General features: G+C 33.7%; 2 protein-coding genes across 4 annotated transcripts; one reads left to right on the top strand and one right to left on the bottom strand.

Annotated features, from left to right (window-relative positions):
- The first annotated feature begins 6238 nt into the window (after positions 1 to 6238).
- LOC143897619 (cytochrome P450 6k1) lies at positions 6239 to 9962 on the top strand. 3 transcript variants are annotated; one of them, XM_077406427.1, is made up of 7 exons: positions 6239 to 6397; positions 6544 to 6984; positions 7216 to 7454; positions 7586 to 7822; positions 8459 to 8739; positions 8878 to 9067; positions 9446 to 9962. In XM_077406427.1, the coding sequence occupies exons 2-7, from the start codon at positions 6569 to 6571 to the stop codon at positions 9601 to 9603; spliced, it is 1521 nt and encodes a 506-aa protein (XP_077262553.1). In that variant the 5' UTR covers positions 6239 to 6397; positions 6544 to 6568; the 3' UTR covers positions 9604 to 9962. The 3 variants fall into 3 exon arrangements, with proteins under 3 accessions (XP_077262553.1, XP_077262555.1, XP_077262554.1); XM_077406429.1 differs by having other exon boundaries at positions 6255 to 6397; positions 6538 to 6984; XM_077406428.1 differs by lacking the exon at positions 6239 to 6397 and having other exon boundaries at positions 6415 to 6984.
- On the bottom strand, positions 9312 to 19695 carry Mus101 (mutagen-sensitive 101). Its single transcript, XM_077406425.1, has 26 exons — positions 19383 to 19695; positions 19060 to 19199; positions 18823 to 18955; positions 18000 to 18107; positions 17536 to 17742; positions 17238 to 17454; positions 16977 to 17129; positions 16828 to 16904; positions 16570 to 16739; positions 16109 to 16250; positions 15795 to 15921; positions 15244 to 15425; positions 14874 to 15040; positions 14497 to 14702; positions 13361 to 13482; positions 12924 to 13148; positions 12781 to 12843; positions 12287 to 12465; positions 11975 to 12093; positions 11819 to 11883; positions 11290 to 11421; positions 11014 to 11214; positions 10602 to 10831; positions 10461 to 10524; positions 10121 to 10283; positions 9312 to 9579 (listed from the first exon to the last, which is right to left on the bottom strand). Exons 1-25 carry the CDS (start codon positions 19485 to 19487, stop codon positions 10125 to 10127), a joined length of 3693 nt encoding a protein of 1230 aa, XP_077262551.1. The 5' UTR covers positions 19488 to 19695; the 3' UTR covers positions 9312 to 9579; positions 10121 to 10124.
- Positions 19696 to 20099: the final 404 nt, after the last annotated feature.

The raw sequence follows: 20099 nt of genomic DNA, 5'->3' as shown, positions 1-20099 counted from the left end.
GAAATGTTTACAAAACAAATATATAAAAATGTTAATATTTTTTTACTTTGTTTGACAGCTTTCCTCCTCATATCACTTTATAGGGATTAAATGACAACAATAATAATAACAACTTATATAAAGATGCTATGAAAAAGATTTATTATTCGTAAATTTGGTTAACTTCTTTTTCTTATTCTTAAATCTATTTTGTACAGCAATGGTTCGATTAATTTCGCGTACCCTAATGTAGGTTCTTGTCCTAACAAGACATAGCAAGACCTCTCTTGGCAGTTCGATAGGTTTTAATGCAATTTCTATTTTATCCGTAAGTTTCTTGAAGATGAATTTGTCTTTACTAAGCTTTGAACCGTGATACTTGGAGAATTCTGTGTTCATAATATGTGCAGCTTTTAAAAGATCAGACGATGGGTACATGCATTTCCCTCGGGAAATAAATTGTAACCAATCTAGATCATTGACAATTGGTAGCTCGCATGTTTTAATACCTAGTGTGTCGTGTTTACTTTTGAATCTATATGCTACATAGCCAGCTATATATAATAAACCTTGATCCTCAATATTGTCGACAATTTCCATTTCATCTAATGATTTTAGTATTTGTTCTTCTTCTAAAGTAGGAATATATGTTGCTGAATTAAAGCATGAAACGCGATTTTCCTTATTATTATTAATTTCATTTTCTGTTAAGAATTCTTCTTCGATATGAAGATCGGTTGTTTCGTCTTCGTTTGTGTACGGCGCTAACATATTACTTAAAATATACTCTTCACAATTATTATCGTTAAGCGGAGATATTAAACAGGATACATTTCGTTCGCTTTCTGTGACATTTGTATTTTTGCAGAAAATAGTCGTAGAAAATTTTCCTAATATATAGCGTTTTACTCTATACTTAAAATCTAAGGCTGTTGGTTGATCATTCGCACCACCACCATTCGATCTTATAAAAGAAAAGAAATTTTCTAATACATCTTGGTTTAACCGATTTGTTATGACATATTCAATATTAGCCGTGGAATACTTCTCAATTAAATACGGTAATAATTGTTCCAAAGAATTACTGCTCACGATGAACCCTTTCTGAAATAACATTAAACTTTTGTGATTTCCTACTCTTAGTTCGTACATGAAAGACGTCATTTCGTGAAGTATTGCATTTTGTTCCTCTAAGTTCTTGCCATATGCATTTTTTCCTGAATGGTTGCCGTACATCGATTTTGAGTTGAATATATCAAACCAGTCATTCAACAATTTGATCATACGTGCTGTTTCCATCCACTCTACATTTTCGAGAAAACCTTTTTGTCCACACCATCGTAATGAAGCAGCGGTAGTGGCAGACAGTAGCTGCACAGCTGGGAGTACTTTTTGTCGCTCAGTACCTTGCAGGTCTAAATGGTACTGAGATATTTTGTACGCCACTTTCAAATCCTTAATATTAATAGCTAACAACCGTTCTAAACTTTTTTTACTTAAAATTACTCCGTTAACGTTGAAGTCCTTATCGAGGAAATGATTACGCGCCAGCTTAACGAGATGGGACATATCTGCAAATACGAAAACTTTGAGTTCAATACAAACAGGATGCTGAAAGTAACATTTCTTAGGTGCAATTCTTATTCCCATTTCTGACCACAATCCCATATTACCCGAACCCATATCACTCGTCACAGCAATAACCGTATAGCCTATATTATACATTTCCGAAATAACGTGTAAAAGCGTGCTCTTAGACATAGGTTCATCAAAGTTGTAATACACTGGCTGCTTCCAATTGGAAAACAAGCTTCGTACCATGATACATTGACACGTCTTGTGAGGTCCAACGACTTGCTCACATTTGCGATCTATAGCAATTTTATTAGATAAATAGACCTCATCGAATGTTACTACTACCAGTTTTTCAGAGTCTTTTAAGCATTTCCCTTTCTGTTTCATGCATTCGAGCACACACGATATAACACCTGTTTCTGCTTTGATAGAACTTGCCCACCTTCTGAGCGTTGATGGACCAGGGAGCGGTATCTGCAAAACATTCCTTAAATAGCGATATGCCTTCGGACTGATAGATCGTAACGATATAGCACTTGCTATATCTTCTGGAGACCATGATATACGTTTCTTAGACGGGTTTAGTAACATCCGTATTTGCCCCGGAGTAAATATTTTTCCGAGTATCTGGTATATTTTTGTTTCCGCATTTTCGTCGCCTTTCTTCTCTTTCTCTTTGTACATAAGCAACTTCTTTTGTGTTGCTGCTAATTGCTCTTCAACACTATTACTGAAAGTAAACAATAAAAACCAACATTATTCTTTCATATAATGACCTGAAAAATTTCTAAATGTTAGTTTGTAACTCACAGTTTCTTCAAGAGAGCAGTTACATCCTTTGATGTAGATGGTAACGCTGTTATAGTATTGATCGACTGGATTTCTTTTGACACAGGTATATCATCGCCAAATGTGGCAAATAGCACTGTATCGTTGCATGTTGATTCCGAAGTTGATGTGTCATTGCATGTTGATTCCGAAGTTGATGTGTCATTGCATGTTAATTTCGAAGTTGATGTGTCATTGCATATTAATTCTGACATATCCGACGTATCAATTAATGGCAATGATCTTTTATTATAACGAACAGCTTCCATTTGCGGCGCGTCACACATTAAACGCAACGTAGGAATTGCATCTGGTCTCAATTTTGTCAGTCTTTTTTGAGCATAGAAAAGGGACTTTTCTTTCGACGGCTGTACAAAGCATGATGCATCGAAGTGTTGGGAACATATCATACCTAAACACAAAATTATATGCAGTTCACTTCATTATATTTGTACATTTACAAGAAATATAAAATCTTACTTTTTTTAATGTTAACGTTGAAGTTAACGTTTTGTTTTCCGCATGCTGCAAGCCACTTAGCTGCGATCGTAAAATCTTTCGGAAACGAAAAATATTTTATGCTGTTTCCGTCAAGCAATTTTGTTTTTCGATAATAATTGCCACAACCTTTCACGGAACAGGACATTGCATACTTAATGTCCACAATCACGTTTCTCCGGATCTAAACGACAAGCACCAGGGCCATATTTAATTGTGGTCCAATGGGTCCAATCAGATTCTAGCCGAGTGTGACGTCACACTTTGACTGCGCAGTGGGTGTCCACGGGATGAGCATACCCTTGTATTTATACCATGCTCCTAACGCCGATGTTATGATGACGTCATAATCAGAAACGTCACTTTCACTTTTTCGACACTGGCGGCGCAGGTATCGCCAGTTTCGATATCGCGCGCGTATTTCGAAATTAGGTCGATAGACTTATCGGTCAGGAAGAAGATTTCTATTTAAGTAAATTAGGTAATAATATATATTTTGAGTCAACGGAAAAGAAGGTTTTCTACGCTTGTCAGAAAATGCCGCTAGGGAATTTTTAAGTCGATTCTTATGAATCAAGCTTGAATTCGATGTCTAGGTATCCCAGGTTGCCGATGACGAGGTCCAGATAGTGCGCTTCATAGTTTTCGGTGTCCAGGTGTAATAACACGTTGAATTCGATGTCTACGTGTCCCAGGTTGCCGATGACGAGGTCCACATAGTGCGCTCCGTAGTTTTTGGTGTCTACGTGTATTAATACCTTGAATTTGATGTCCACGTGTCCCAGGTTGCCGATGACGGAATCCAGATAATGCACTTTATAGTTTTCGGTGTCCATGTGTAATCGTACGTTGAATTCGATGTCTAGTGTCCCAGGTTGCCGATGACGAAGTCCACATAGTGCGCTTCATATAGTTTTCGGTGTCCAGGTGTAATAATACGTTGAATGCGATGTCTAAGTGTTCCAGGTTGCCGATGACGATGTCTAGATAGTGAGCCCCGTAGTTTTTGGTGTCTACGTGTATTAATACCTTGAATTCGATGTTTAGGTGTCCCAGGTTGCCGATGACGAGGTCCACATAGTGCGCTCCGTAGTTTTCGGTGTCTACGTGTATTAATACCTTGAAATTTATGTCTAGGTGTCCCAGGTTGCTGATGACGAGGTCCAGATAGCGCGCTCCGTAGTTTTCAGTGTCTAGGTGTAATAATACCTCGAATTCAATGTCTACGTGTTCCAGGTTGCCGATGACGAGGTCTACATAGTGCGCTTCATAGTTTTTGGTGTCTAGGTGTATTAATAACTTTAAATCTGAATGGGTGCGTTCAGCCGATACTCCGCTAGCCAAGCAATCGTGAGCAGTCGCTCGTTTTCGCTCGTTTCCTCTCCTTTTAATCCATTAGGTCAAAAAAGAGGAAACAAGCGAAAACGAGCGACTGTTCACGATTGCTAGGCTAGCGGAGTATCGGCTGAACGCACCCAATGTAGGACACGTAGATATCGAATTCAAGGTATTAATACATGTAGACACCGAAAACTACGAAGCGCACTATGTGGACCTCGTCATCGGCAACCTGGGACACCTAGACATTGAATTCAAGCTTGATTCATAAGAATCGACTTAAAATTTCCCTAGCGGCAGAATTAGAATTATATCATGACATAATAAAAATCGCTAAATTAAAATTATGTCTAGACATAATAGAAAATTGGACGAAAATTATGTCTAGACATAATAAAAATTGGATGAATTAAAATTATGTCTGACGTAAAAATAATTATCAAAAATATCGATACCTGAAGATATCGGTACATATACAGTTGCGAACAACATTCAGTAAGACACGCAAATAAAAATAAATAAAGAATTTCACAGTTAACGACTTATTAACATTAATCATGCTTTATTGCGATTATGTTTTATGTTGAAATTGAAAAATATATACAAGGTGTACAACTAAAAGGGTTACAGTTTATTATTTTAAAAAAACTAAGCAAAATATTAAATTGTTGTTTTCTTTAGAAATAATAGTCCGTAACACTTTTAGCTTCATACCTTGTATTATATACTGTTTATAAGGTTATAAGATATATTGTTTATAAGATTAAGATGCGTAACACTACAAAAAGGCGTGATATCCGTACAAAATTACCTTTTTAAAAAAAGGTAAAAAAAGGCGCCAAGTACACGTATAGTAGTGTATATGTTGTTACCTAAAAAAAAAAAGAAAGTGGTAGTATTATACCTCGAAAAAACCTAAGTAACAAGTGGTAGATCTTTATATCTCGAAAAATCTCGAAAAAATCTAAGCAGTAGTATCTTTATTTCCGAAAAATTATAACCCAAGTGATACACGTCACAAAATTATGTTACCTTATCAAAAAGAAGAGTCGCGCTCAAGTGATCTATATTACAATTACAAAAAAGAAATGATATCTCTTTAAATTAGAGCGCCAATTACAGAGAGAACATGTATATTGCCTCAAAAAATAATTGTTGCACTACTTTTAAAAATCTTTACATTGTGTCAATTAGAAAAGAATGTATGATAACAATTTTATAAGATTAAAAAATTTTATTTAAATTTAACAAGGGAATACAAGATATTTAAATACAAAGTTTACATGTGTATTTTTTAATGGTCACAAAGAATTACAGAGCAGGTAACAGTACAAAATACAAATATTTTATTAAAATATTTAATCCAACGAGGGAATACAATTTGTATTTAAATATAAAGTTTATATATGTATTTTTCAATAGAATAAAAGATTTAATCACAAAGAATTACAAAGGTAACAGTACAAAATAAAAATATTTTATTAAAATACATAAATTTTTCTTGTAAAAAAAACTTGGCGCTGTTAGACCTCGAAATTTTAAATAAATAAATAAATTTATTCTATACTTAATTATAAGCCGCATTATCCGACGTCCGCGTCGTCACGCACACCCATATCATTCACTCCCACATCCACGCTGATAATCATTTAATATTACTCCCATCGCATTCTTCTCTGAATTATTTTTATTTATTGTTGTCCTTATTTATTTAAAATTTCGAGGTCTAACAGCGCCAAGTTTTTTTACAAGAAAAATTTATGTATTTTAATAAAATATTTTTATTTTGTACTGTTACCTTTGTAATTCTTTGTGATATAAATAACTGTGCATTTCGCGCGATCAAGCGCCACTAGACAAAAGATGAAGCACTAATATGCACGTAATTCGCGATGGACAACTCTTTAATCACAGCCTCAGATTCGTAACTAAATAATTTTAGAAAAGTATTGTTGCTCGAAATAAAACAAATGCATTTTCGTTACCTCATCTTTGCTGCCAATTTTTCCTGCTGCAATTTCTGTTAATTTTTATGACACCTAGTATATCAGACGATAACAAATATCCACTTCATTGATAAGTGACTTCGCAAATTACGTCGATACTTATTTAAACTGTCATCTTTGATAATAACCCGCAGTTCTACGCAGCATTTGGATCTGCACGTAGCTTTTACAAAGTATACACAGAGTTTTTTAACTAAATTTTCCGCATAATTTGCGCAATCTTATATAATTCAAGTTAATTTTTATGCAGAGAAAATTTTTGTTTGAAGTTCACAATGTTTTATAATTAATTTAATCCGAGTTTTATACGGAGTTGCAGATTTTACTTGTGATTTGCGCAAAAAATGGCGATATTAACCGAATGCGCTGTTTTGGACACGCTCGTGATATTCTCATCGTTATTCGCGACGCTGTACCTGTGGATGAAATGGAAACACACTTATTGGCAAAGACGTGGTGTACCTACGTTGCCCGCACATTGGTTCTTCGGCCACTTCAAGGATGCGATCCTGTTCCGCAGGCCAGCAGGAGTGATTCTCGGTGAACTACACAGGCAAGCTGCGGATGAAGATGACGTCCTGGGGATCTACATCCTGCACAAGCCGTTCCTGCTTCTAAGGAATCCGGAACTGATAAAGCAAATAATGATCAGGGACTTCAATGTGTTCGCGAATCATCATTTTAGGGGGGCGTCCAAGAGCGACACAGTCGGCAAATGGACTCTCTTCACCATAGAAAATCCTGAATGGAAACATCTAAGGTAAACGATACATGTTACATAAATCATAATAATATGATCATTGAACCATAATGACCGACGACCATTTGAAAGAAATAGTCAATTTGCAAATAGACTGTCGAAGAATGGTATCAAAAATAGAGACAGAGAAAAAGGATAAAGGATAAGAAATATACCTAAAACATACCAGAGCATAAAATGATGTTATAATCAGAAAATGTTGCAATTATCAAGAGACTGCTTCTCATTCAGGACGAAAATGTCACCGGTGTTCACGAGCGGCAAGCTGAAGAGTCTCTTTCTGCTGATGCAAGAGTCAGGGGAAAAGATGAGGGATCACTTGCGCGATCAGATTAGGGACAAATCCAAAACCGTGCCGATAACTGTCAAGGACACGTTTTACAAATACACCACCGACGTGATATCCTCCGTGGCGTTTGGGATTCGAGTGAACTGCTTCGACACATCACCGCCAGAATTTTATGTAAACTGTAAGTAAAATTATAAATATAAGTAATATGAATGCGAGTTTAAAAATGCTCAGTTACATATCTCTTCTTCTCTCATCCTTTCTCTACAACTTTTTGCAACATATAGTTTTTTTACATGCTTATTTATGCAGCACGTAAGGCTTTCAACCAGACCTTGTTAAGGTCCTTCCAATTCTTCTTCCTATTCTTCTTGCCGAAGATCGGACAGTATCTAGGCAGCTCGATATTGGGCAAATATACGGATTACTTCCGCAAAGTCTTTTGGGACTCTATGGATAATAGAAGCGTTACGAAAAAAATGAAACGGGGAGATCTAATCGATTCCCTTTTACAACTAAAAGATGAGTCATCAGATAGTACTAATTTCCGTGAGTACTTAATTAATGTGTACAGATATCCAATATTTAGTATTAACCCTCCAGTAGGCGCGTGATGTGTATTTTACAATGCTTATAAAACATGAGTGTTCTGAACTCGTTTCAATACAGAACCGATTTTTATCGAAAAAACATTAAAATTAAAAAAGTTTCAACCTATTAATATACTTTAAGATATGTGTGCAACAATGAATAATATTAAGCAGAAAATCAAAAATATTAATTGGTTTAATATTTATAGCATAAATAATGTGGAGTGTAAGTTACACCCCATGCGCCCTTTTTTGTTTCAAATTTTCACGCGCCCAATGGGAGGGTTTAAGGTCTGAATCTTACAATTATAATAGATTAATATTATAATGTTTTATAAGTCTAATAATATAAAATTAAACGAATGTATTTAATACTAAATATCTCAAATTTCTTTTAATTTAATAAAAACGAGTCTTTACTTGCAACCCTTGCAACTGATGTTTACTACATACAATAATTAATTATAATAAAGTCTATGTGACACATTTTTAACGCAAAAATGTTTAATCATCCGTATTAATTTCAAATCGTTTTTATCACTTTACGTAAATGATAATCAAAAATACGATCTACTTTCATTACTATTTTCTCCAGGATTCGAGGCGGACGTTCTTCTTGCACAAGCAGCGATCTTCTTCGTGGCCGGTCGTGAGACCAGCATTACTACTATGACCTGCGCTCTTTTCGAATTGGCCAAGTATCCAGAAATGCAAAAACGCCTGAGGGAGGAGATCCTCCAGACAATCCAGGATGCAAATGGTGTAACATACGAAGCGGTCTATTATATGAAGTATCTGCATCAAGTGATGAATGAAACGCTAAGGCTTCATCCGCCTGCGCCGCTCCTCGATAGAGTTCCTATCAACGATTACACAGTGAGATATTGTTTTTTTGCCAATTTAAAATTGATTAAAAAATAAATCGTGTATATATATATATATATATATATATATATATAGCCTCGTATATAGCATTAAATTATAAATTATAATTATAACAAAGATAAATTGCAGTTTCCTGGTACAAAGATAACTATCGAGAAAGGCACACCGGTATACGTCGTGTTACGTGGTATTCAGTCTGATCCAAGGTACTATCGGGATCCTACGCGTTTCGATCCCGAGCGATTCAGCGACGAGAGGAAGGACGAGATTGTACCTTGCACTTTCCTGCCCTTCGGAGAGGGTCCACGGAATTGCATAGGTCGGTAAATCGAATCCGTTCACATAGACGGATTTAAAAAAGAAAATAGAATTTACTGGAGAATGCGACTTTTATCATTATCATAAGATTTACGCGTTTCTTTGCTTCCTCTGGAATAATAGTGATTAGAAAAAGAGAAGGAGAAGGGAGAAAGAGGGAGAGATAGAGAATTACTTTTTAATTCTTCCCAAGTATCATAAATCTCGTTCAAGATTTTGGTTACTGTTTAAAAAGTACTCATTAATACTAAAAAATTTACAATTAAATTTTAATCGTACGCTTCATCTTGACATAAATATAAAAGAAAATATTTAAATCGGCCTACAACCAGCAAATTCTACCTCGATCTTCTTTGACTTAATTCTACTTGATCGTTAGGTATGCGGCTGGGAACTTTGCAAACCGCCGTTGGACTGATAGCGATTCTACGTGATTACGAGGTTGCGCTGAATCCTTCATGGAAGATCCCCTACGATCCGCGAAACGTATTCACCTCGCCACCAGCAGGATTCCTGCTGGATTTCAAGAAGATATAACGCGTTAGCGATATGCAGTGATAGATATATATTATTTTAAGAAGTGCATTAAAAATATTTTGACTGGTGGATATGTTAGTAAGGCATAAACCTCTATAGTGGAAATGGCTCTCTATAGTGGAAGTACAATTGCTATGATTATTAGTGAAGTTCTATACAATTTATAATAATTATATTAATTTTATTAATATTGTACATTTGATTTGTATAATTCTGTCAAATATCTGATAGTACCAGCCATTATATGGTTACACGTCTCAAGAAACAAAGATTTCGAAAAATCCTCTGTGAAACAATTGTGCAAAATATAACTGTAATGTAATGAAAGTAACAGAAGAATAAACAAACTTATCTCTCAATCAGCCAATTGATTGTTTTTCTATACAAGAGACCTTTATTTCAGTTCTTTAACATGAACTCGCTATGTGTACACTACTGTATTCTGCATATCTTATCAAATCGTTGATATTTCATGAACGCTCATGTTTGTAAATTTAAACGTAATTTCAATTCTAACCTGACTACTTGGGGAGTAACGTCAGGTATTTCTTGAATTCTGGGAGTACGCAATCTCGCGGATTGAGCGGCGTCACTTCCGTCAGATAATCACTGAGATATTGCGGCAAAAAGCAGAGAATGCCCTTACTAGCCAGCATAGCCCAGTCCACAGGTTGGTTTATCTGTTTATAATAATAAAATATTTTATTTTTAAAACAGATTATAAATTAACAGTAACGTATATATACAGTCATAAATTCTCTGCAGTGCAACAGACATTTTTTATCATTTTAGGTCCCAATTTCTTGATTTGCATTGTACTTTGAAATATGTATTTCAAAAAATAAAACATTGCTCACTTGTTTTACGTTGACAAAGCAGTGTGTGATTCTGCGTCCAGACGGACTAGTATCATAGGGTGGTCTGCAATCAAATCGAAGGAATCACGATAATGGAAAATAAAACTCTTCTCTTTTTTGGAAGCTGATTCAATACCGCACCTTGCTTGCATTACCGAGCCGCCGCCGGCTTCAATCAATCTCTTAAACTGATCGTATTTCTCCTCGGAGACCATCAGCAGAGCCACTATGTCGGAAAACGGGCCATCCAGTTCTTTCTGCAATTTCTGCCGCCACCTGTAAGCCGCGGCTGCGATTGCATTCTCGATCTCACTGTTTGGCTCCGGAATCTTATCTTTGCTCTTCGGATTGCCCCATTCGTACTCTTCCTCCTACGAAAATTGTATTCACGGCTCACATCGTAGAAACGTAAATCACGATACATGTTTTATGCAATAAAAATGGTAGCTTTTTTCATTTTTCCCCTCGATTTTTTTAAGTCGGCAGAAAAATGTATCAACTGTGTGTTAATTCTCTGATATAGCCTTAATTAATTTACTTGGCAAATACTAACATCGAGAAATCTGCCAGCTTGTTCGGAATCACGTAGATATGAGCAATGTAGGACCCACTTTCCAGCAGCTATGCTGCCAAGCATTTTTTCGTTTCTGGAGAGCCTGATGCATAAGAGATGTGTGGCACTATTATCGAAATTTGTGTCCGTTGACACGTCTCCGCCCAAATCCTTTATTATACGTTCATATACGTTTCTATCCTATTAAAATATATCAAAATAATATCGATAAGATCGGATAAAATAACAATATCGGTATATCTGAAAACGTAATACCTTTATACCTGACAGCATAAATTTTCGTGTTGTCGGTGGTTCACATTTCTGTTCTGCGACATCTTCCTCGATATGTTCTTCGTTAATCACGTTGCTATGTTTATCCTTACTTGATCGTTTACTCAAGATTGACTGTAAAGACAGATACTACATAAAATCGATGCATAAGAGTATTTAAAAAATGCAAGAACATTGATACATAAGAACCAATTGAGTGCTCATAAAAGATAATATCCACAAATCCATAAAATCCACAAAAAATAAAAAAATTAAATCGATATCGTGACAAAGATCCTTATATCAAAATTGGTAATCTACTTGGTAATTTCATAAGCTTGATATATTAGCATCAAATTAAACATATTTTTTTTACTCTTCTACCCATGTTACTTTTATTTTTCATTTCATATAGAAAAAACCGTCAAAACCATGAATTGTATATTCGTTCTGTTTTGAATAATACATGTGTCAAGAATAAAGCTTATATCTTCGAAATACGTGAGTCATTTGAAAGGAAAAATTATCATACTCGCTTTGGATGATCCGGATCTTCCCATACAATGGCATCAATAGGTTGCGAGTCTTTTACCATATCTGTTTATAAAATAAATAATAAATCAGTGAACATTTTACAAAAGTTGGAAATATCGGTTCAACGATATATCTATAATTTGTGGATACTCACATTTTTGTATATCATCAGAAACCTCGTTGTACTTTTTCGCATTTTCCCCGGACAGCGAGTATCTATTTTCAGGTGTACTTGAGGTTCGTTGAAGCACTTGATCCAATTGCGCTATTTGCCTATTCCAAAAAGATCCAAATTTACTTTCACAAATATAAGTAGTATATAGAATAATATATTGCATAAAACAATGTATCTCTTTAGATATATTTATCACAAATATTATGTTCATAAATATCTTATATAATATTATTATATTGAATATATTTTATTATTTTATCTCACACCATATTTTATTTGAGAGGCACGTACATGTTTATCTCATTATTTGGTATCGGGCTATCTTTTTCATCAAAGACAAGCTTTCGGGTGGTAGTGGACGTAGAAGTTGATGGATTTGTTTTGTTAGCCTGATCGTCGGTCTCTTCCTCAGCTCTTTCCGTAAAAGTATTACTATCTTCGTGTCTCATTGCTTCACTCAATTTATGTTCCTGGCAGTTCAATAAAGCAATAATTAAAACATAATTATACATATTTCAAATAATTATACAGTGCTCTAATACATAAAACAATTTTGGATAAACATAATTGTGTAATATTCTTTAATGCTATCACAATTATAAAATCATTAAAAGCTGTAGCTTATAAAATCACTAGAAAATGTCAAGCATTATAGATGATTTATGTAAGATTAATTATATCACAATGTCAAATTTATTATATCACAAATTTACTTTGTCCTCACATAAAATATTCGCCGCAGCAACACAGAGATTACACGCGGCTTCTGAACATAGTTATCTTACTTTTTCAGGTTGATTTGCGTTCTTCAGTTTCTCCCACAGCTGTTTCTTCAAATCTGAAAGCGGCTGCAAATAGTTCTCGATTATAACATATTAATTTAAGCGCATAAATAGAAATCATTTTTATATAACAAGATAATACTCACAGTGCTAGGAGCGCGTCGTTTTAATGGCGGTTCTGCTATTTGTAAATCCGGAAAATTATCTACCCATTTGATCCACCCTTTTCGCGTGTCCGGCGAAGGATTGGGCTTAAAGACCTGTCCATACGGAGTCTCTGGAGTGGACACGTGAAATGGTGACTTTGGTGTCTGGTTCATTACCAGACCGAGTCTCTTATTTATCAATGGAGTTTCAGCAGAGGGTGCGTCCTATGACATTAATAAATTATTAACTATAATCAAAAATAAATTTTGCTGTATATTTAAACAAAATAATTTTAAATAAATCAAATTTTTGCAAGCATGTCAAACTCAATTTACATACAAACGTTACATATTTTAATTATTTGTTATTAAATAAATATATGATGTATATAAAAAAAATACTAATAATCTTATTTTATCTGTAAAATAATACATACTTTAATCTGAGATAAATGACGTTTCGGCGTAATGATGATTCTTGGTGTGGTTTCTTCTACTTCTGTTCTATTTTCGCGAACACTTGAAAGATTTGTTTCGCTGATATTTGATCTATCTGGTGCTATTAACACAACACGTATATTAAAATTATACACAAATATACACAAGCGTGAAAAGAAAGATTTAGAAATTATATTACTTTTTATTTTTTTTTATATTTTTTAAAATATTTTTTTTAAATATGAATGTAAAATGATAAATAAGTTCTCAGTTTATGGACGAAATATTGAAATTTATGATATTTCCATAATGATGAGTCTGCATTAGGGTGTGTCATTTTGGAGCAACTTTTTTTTTCATTTCCCGAATAGCATATACATACTTGCAAGAAGGTAAAATAAGATACCTGTTAAAATTTTAGCCCTTAATATTAATATTAACAAGTCGCTCATCGCGATTTTTTATTTTTCATTTAGTAAGATAGAAAAAATTTTATAACTATCTAACAAACAGTAATACAGCATTGTGCCACATAGATTTTCTGTAGTAATTTTACACTTTAAACTTTAAACCTTAATATCGTCTAAATGGTTATATTTATGAAAAAAATATAAGAGATTTTTTTTGTAGATCGTTAAATTTTCTACAAAAATATGTATTAATTATTTCATAATTTTTGATAGTCGATATGATACAACATTCATAAGAAGCAAAAACAAGTTTTATAAAATTTATCAAACTTTAACTTTGAATATTTTTTGAACGGTTGAATTTATGAAAAAATGATAAGAGATCTTTTTTGTAGAGCGGTAAATTTACTACAGAAAATCTATGTGGCGCAATGCTGTATTACTGTTTGTTAGATAGTTATAAAATTTTTTCTATCTTACTAAATAAAAATTAAAAAATCGTAATGAGCGACCTGTTAATATTAATATTAAGAGCTAAAATTTTAACAGGTATCTTATTTTACCTTCCTGCAAGTATGTATGCTATTCGGGAAATAAAAAAAAAATTGCTCCAAAATGACACACCCTAGTCTGCATAATACAAAACTCACAAGCTAGTTAAAAAAAGTAAACAGAAAAATGAAGAATAATTGATAACTAAATATAATCATAGGTAATCAATTTACCTATTGTTTCCCCAACAAGAAATGGAGTTTCGTCTACGAGCGTTAATTGATCCGCGCAGGTCTTCAGCCAGTCGGCAGTGACAGCCGGCAATTTCCATCTCACGGCCGCGTTATATTTGTTTCCTTCCGGGGACGGGCAAACCAGATGCGTACTGCCATGTGTATTCCTCTCTGCGTTAGCTTTCCGTGCAAACATATCTTGACATCTGAAAGTAATGAAAAAAATGCTTATCTCAAAGTTTATATTTTTGACATTTCTTATCATGTATAAGAATCATCCAGATTCCAATTACACGATAATGCAAATCATTCTATATACATAGACTTTAATGCATGATTTTTGTTTCATTCTAATATAAATAGCAAGTATACATTACATAGCGCCAAGTGTCGTAGCCAACGTGGAAAGATACACTCGTTCGGCCCCGGTATACATGCTCATCGTTATGACGCATCCCGATAATGGATTACACGGTTTTCTAATAGATAATGGCCTGTGGTAATACATAATATCCACGATTTGCTCCTGATTTATGCAATCTTCCTATTAACAAATCAAAAATTGATAATATTATCAACGACATTTAAAAAAATGTATGTGAAATTCATTTATTATTTAAAAAATAGATTTAGACTGCAAGCCTAAATTTTGAAAAACGGTATTTTCTTATACATTATTTTTATTCTTAAAAGAAATAGATTTTAAGCTTTTTTAAAAATGAAGATTAATGTATAAAAGATACCTACGATAAATAAATCGTTCACGATTTCATTAACCGTATATTTTAAGGGTGCTCCTTGCACAGGCACAACACCATAATCCGGAATACCGCTATAGGTTCTTGGGACTAAACGTCCACCCAACGTTACGATTGTCTCTTCTATGTGAGTATCTTCATTGTCAAACCCAACCACAACGAATGTTAAACCTGCATATATAATTTTATTATTGTATTCAGAAAAATCTGTATAGATGTGTGAATTAATAACATTTCTTCAAAAGATAGAAAAATATGAAAAATCTTTTATATATATAGTAATAATATAAGAGATAATATATGTATATATAAAATCATTTGCTCAAAAGATAAAAATATTTATGACATTGCTACAATCTGTAACACAATTGTCTACAATTATACAACGAGGCATCTATGTACCACTTAATAATCATCTATTTTTTAAAAACTTTGCCTATGAGAATATTGCATTGTTTAAAATTAATTAGTAAATATATGTATAAAATACGCTTGTAAAGCGACGCAAATATATTGTTAGAAGATAATCCACGCTGTTACCATTATTTTCTTGTAAATATTGCTGTACGAGATCCGGTTGCTCATCTTCGTTCACGGGTGCAATTACTTTTTCTAAATTGAAAAGTGGTACAGGAGGTTTCTTCGGTTGTTGCAACATTTGTAAATTCTAAAACAACCATGAATATACATATATTAGTCCTTGTAATACTCTAAGTTGCCAAAGCAAATAGATAACAGCTGTAAAAATTTTGTAAAAATTTTGCAAAAAAGATACTGTAAAACATTCTGTGAGGAATTATAAATATTATAAATTTATTAATTATAATTACTGTAAAACATTTTATCAAGTATACCTTTTTACTAAGCGGTGAAGCAGGTGTCTCAACATTTTTCTTAGGTGCTCCACCTTTTGCTTCAAACAAAAAGAGTTCTTCTGATGCAGGCCGTTTCAGTTTCATGCTCTCTTCCAACCATTCTATGTTCAATATGTAAGGACTGTCCAAAATAAAATGTATACAATAAAATAAAATTAAAAATTAAAGATATAAAAACAAAAAAAAATGGCTAATATAAAAGTACATTTACGTACAGCATAGATTATATAGTACTACATAGATTATATAGATTATACATAATATGTATATAATAAACTTTTCGTAAAATTTGAAGTCAAAATTCTTATTTATGTTTAAGAAAAAGTTTATTTTTAAAAAGATATCTATTTTTTTAAATTATAAATAGTTATATATAAGTTTTATTGCAAATTGGGACGCAAATAAATTGTATAAGCCTTATTTATTCAGTATTACTATACCATAAACCTCTCGATTTTATCGTTTTCAGTTCCGCAGACGCTTTATTCTCATCGCCAACGATCACATGTGTCACAGCGTCCGATATTTCATCAAAACGCGTCGCACCGCCAACGTTTAATATTTTGTTCATCCTATCTCTGATGCTTGTCACAAATCCAACGAGGTAAATCTGCAAAGGCGATACAAGGTGATAACTAAAATTCAAATTGAAAGAAAAGAAAGCATAACGTGTTACAAAAACTTTAAAAAAAATTTACATTACATCCATCCAGAAACGGTCCAGCTGATTTCGCTTCGCCGAAGGTAAGTCGATCCAATACGTTTACCTTAGCGGCTACACAAAACAAAATATAGATATGCTTTCTATTTAAATCTCAACTACGACATATAATTAATTAATACCTACCACCGGAGAGTTTACTAGTTACCGCACTAGGGTATACACTGGGAAAATTTGATGTTCTCGATATTGTCGAACTAAAACTTTCATCTACATAATTATTGGGATGCTTATCGTGTGCTATAGAGCTGATTTCTAAACAATTGAGCAATTCTCGAGCTAAAAAGTATATAAATAATATTATTCTGCTATTCATTATATTAAAGTAAATAATACAGCTAACTAATGCTGTTAAAAAATTATAATCTACTGTCATTATATACGTACTATTTGGTTTTTCTGGTGTTGAACACGTTTTCACAGATTTGATAATAAAATTACGGAAAGGTAGAGCATATCCTACTTTAATACTTTCGTACACCCAGTCAGGCCTCAAACAGGGAATGCTGTTTTCCTTGGCGTACTTTAACTTGTCGCTCAATGGACCACTTTCAGAAGCTAGAACCACTCGAACTTTTGTTCCATCAAGAGGACCCATGAATGTCTGCAAAACGCACGTATAACATTACAGCCAATTGCTAAACATTTTACTACTCCCATATACATTGCATAAAGTTTAACTCACTCCTCCATAATCATGTATCAAACGTTTAATTTCATCTTTCTGACGTTTGTGCAGATTTGTTGAAGTAACTACTAAATTCATAAAAACTGGACATTTATATTTATCAAAAATTTTATCATCCGCCTTAACCACCTTTTTCAAATTTGCTTCCCACACAGCTTCTATCCATTCCTTTGTCATAATTGGTATCTTCATTTCTATAGCGGTCTGAAAAACAAAGCTGTTAATAAATATTGCGGAAGAAGTTACAATTTTAATAATTTTATATGAGAATCTTTTTACAGTACATAAAAATAAGATACTTAAAGATTGCATACACATTTAAATAATACTTAATAAATTTATATGAGATACAATTTCTCTTCTTATTTTACATGACAAAATTCTCTGTAAATATTTCGATGAAAATAATATGAATTATATTATTCATAAAACGTACGTTAATTACATAAGTTCAATCATACCTCATACTTTGCTGACATCACAGAATTAGTTACTAAATGTGTGACACTATTTCTTAATTGCTTTGTGAAGAAACCTCCCATATATTCAACTCGTTGTTGTATCCAATCCTGTAATAATAATTAAAACTACAATCCCTGACATATAATCTCTAATCATTGACTTCCTAGCACCAGCTCATCTATCATTGTTATAATTCATCGACATATATGTTAAGAAACTATTGTTTTGAGGAAAATATATAATACAGTAATAACAATGATAGAGTAAACAAGTATAACCCTGCGTCAGTTGTATTGTTCATAATAAGAATGCAAAAAACAATACAAACATGCATTAATATTAGGTATGCCAAAGGCAGCTTGACTAAATATTAAAAATATATTTTTTATAACTGCTTAAATAATTGACAAAAATAAATAAATATATAATTATTACTATCAAATCTATGTTTTATTATTCACCATTGTTCAAAGACATTGAGGTTTTTTTTATAAATATAAATGTAAAATTTTTTTCTCTTTAACCTGAATTGTAATAAAAAAATTAAGATGTTTCTTAAGTGTCCACGATGCTAGAACTTGGTTCAAGTTCTCGGACCGAGGAAAAGTTACTAAAACTTGGATCGTGGACACACCAGTTTTGCATCCAAGTTCAGTGTGTCCACGATCCAAGTTTCAGTAACTTTTCCTCGGTCTGAGAACTTGGGTCAAGTTCTAGCATCGTGGACACAGGCCTTTACCTTAATAATAAGGCCAGCGATTGTACCATCTTCGCAAATAATTAAAGTTTGAAAAATATAGAAAATTGCCACAATGGTCATACCTTAATTTCTGGATTAAAACCTGATGCACAAACACACATTTTTCTCATGGACGTCGTATATATCGGATTCCGCCCTTCCGGTATTGGTTCTCCATTTGTAAGACAAATAAGCAGGCACTTTGGCGAGACTATTCTGCCGAAATACAAATTGATAGTAATGTTATAACGTAATTAATATATAATTTATATTAAATTAAGAACTTATCTACAGCTAAAGTTAGTCACTTGCAAACTTACGAGCATTTGAAGGTTTTCAGCTTCTCAAACAAATCACCCTTGAATTCCTCCACAACAAATACATCGGTTTTCAATGGTTTTATCTTACTGCAAGACTTTTCAGTAATCCATTCTATGCACAAGCTAAGGTCGGAGCATTTCTAATAAACAGAATAAAAATTTTTCAAAACCGATAAAAGGTAAAGAAGGCGCGATCGAAAGGAACAAAAAATATCGAAGTACGCGGACCTTAGGGTTCCGTGTATCTTTCAAGTATTGACATTTGAAAAAAAAACGGAGGCAAGAAAGACTTTAGCTATAGCGAATTACGAAAATGTACGAACGTTAAATGCCTCCCACATTTCCTCGCCGCAATCATCCTTGGACTTCAGGTAACTCGGTACGACAAGGTAAATGTTTACATCGATTTGGCTTTCCTGGGTCGTCATTCCGCCCCGATCTGAAAATCGCGCGGCGAGTAATTTCTACAGGCGAGTGCGCGAGCAAACACGTTGCAGAACGATGAGCCGTGTCATTTCGTTAGGCAAAACTTGAAAAACTCATCGAGGAGCTCGAAAATACGATGCGACACGATACTCCTTGTATGTACAGTACCATACAGTACACGATCGCGTGCGGTAGGCGGTAGGTAGATATCTCGGCGAAACAGATGAGAGCAGGGCCGGCGTATTATGGCGGGAATGGCGGAACGAATGAATATTTGGCCTACCAACTGGATGGGAAAAACTAACCAGATCGGTCGGTTGTCGAATCAGTTGAGATTTCGAAGCTTCGAAAAGCTTCGAAAAATATATTTGTAACATAAACGACATAATTACAATCAGCAATACACATTTATAAAATTACATGACAAAATCCGAATAAAATTTATTCTAATGTTGCAAATTATGTAAGCTTATGTCGCAAATATATAATAGTTTTTTCCCATCAGATTGGTAAGCCGAAATAGTCAAATATTCATAAATATTTATTCGTTCCCTCAATGCCCATACAGCACAGATGCTTGCAGTAACATTGCAAGTTGCAATGCAATGTTGCAG

Source organism: Temnothorax americanus, unplaced genomic scaffold (assembly GCF_048541705.1).
Source record: "Temnothorax americanus isolate GAGA-0224 unplaced genomic scaffold, ASM4854170v1 Scaffold206, whole genome shotgun sequence".
Classification (NCBI taxonomy): domain Eukaryota; kingdom Metazoa; phylum Arthropoda; class Insecta; order Hymenoptera; family Formicidae; genus Temnothorax; species Temnothorax americanus.
The sequence above is the reverse complement of the archived record's forward strand: the minus strand, read 5'-3'. Positions and strand labels throughout refer to the sequence as shown.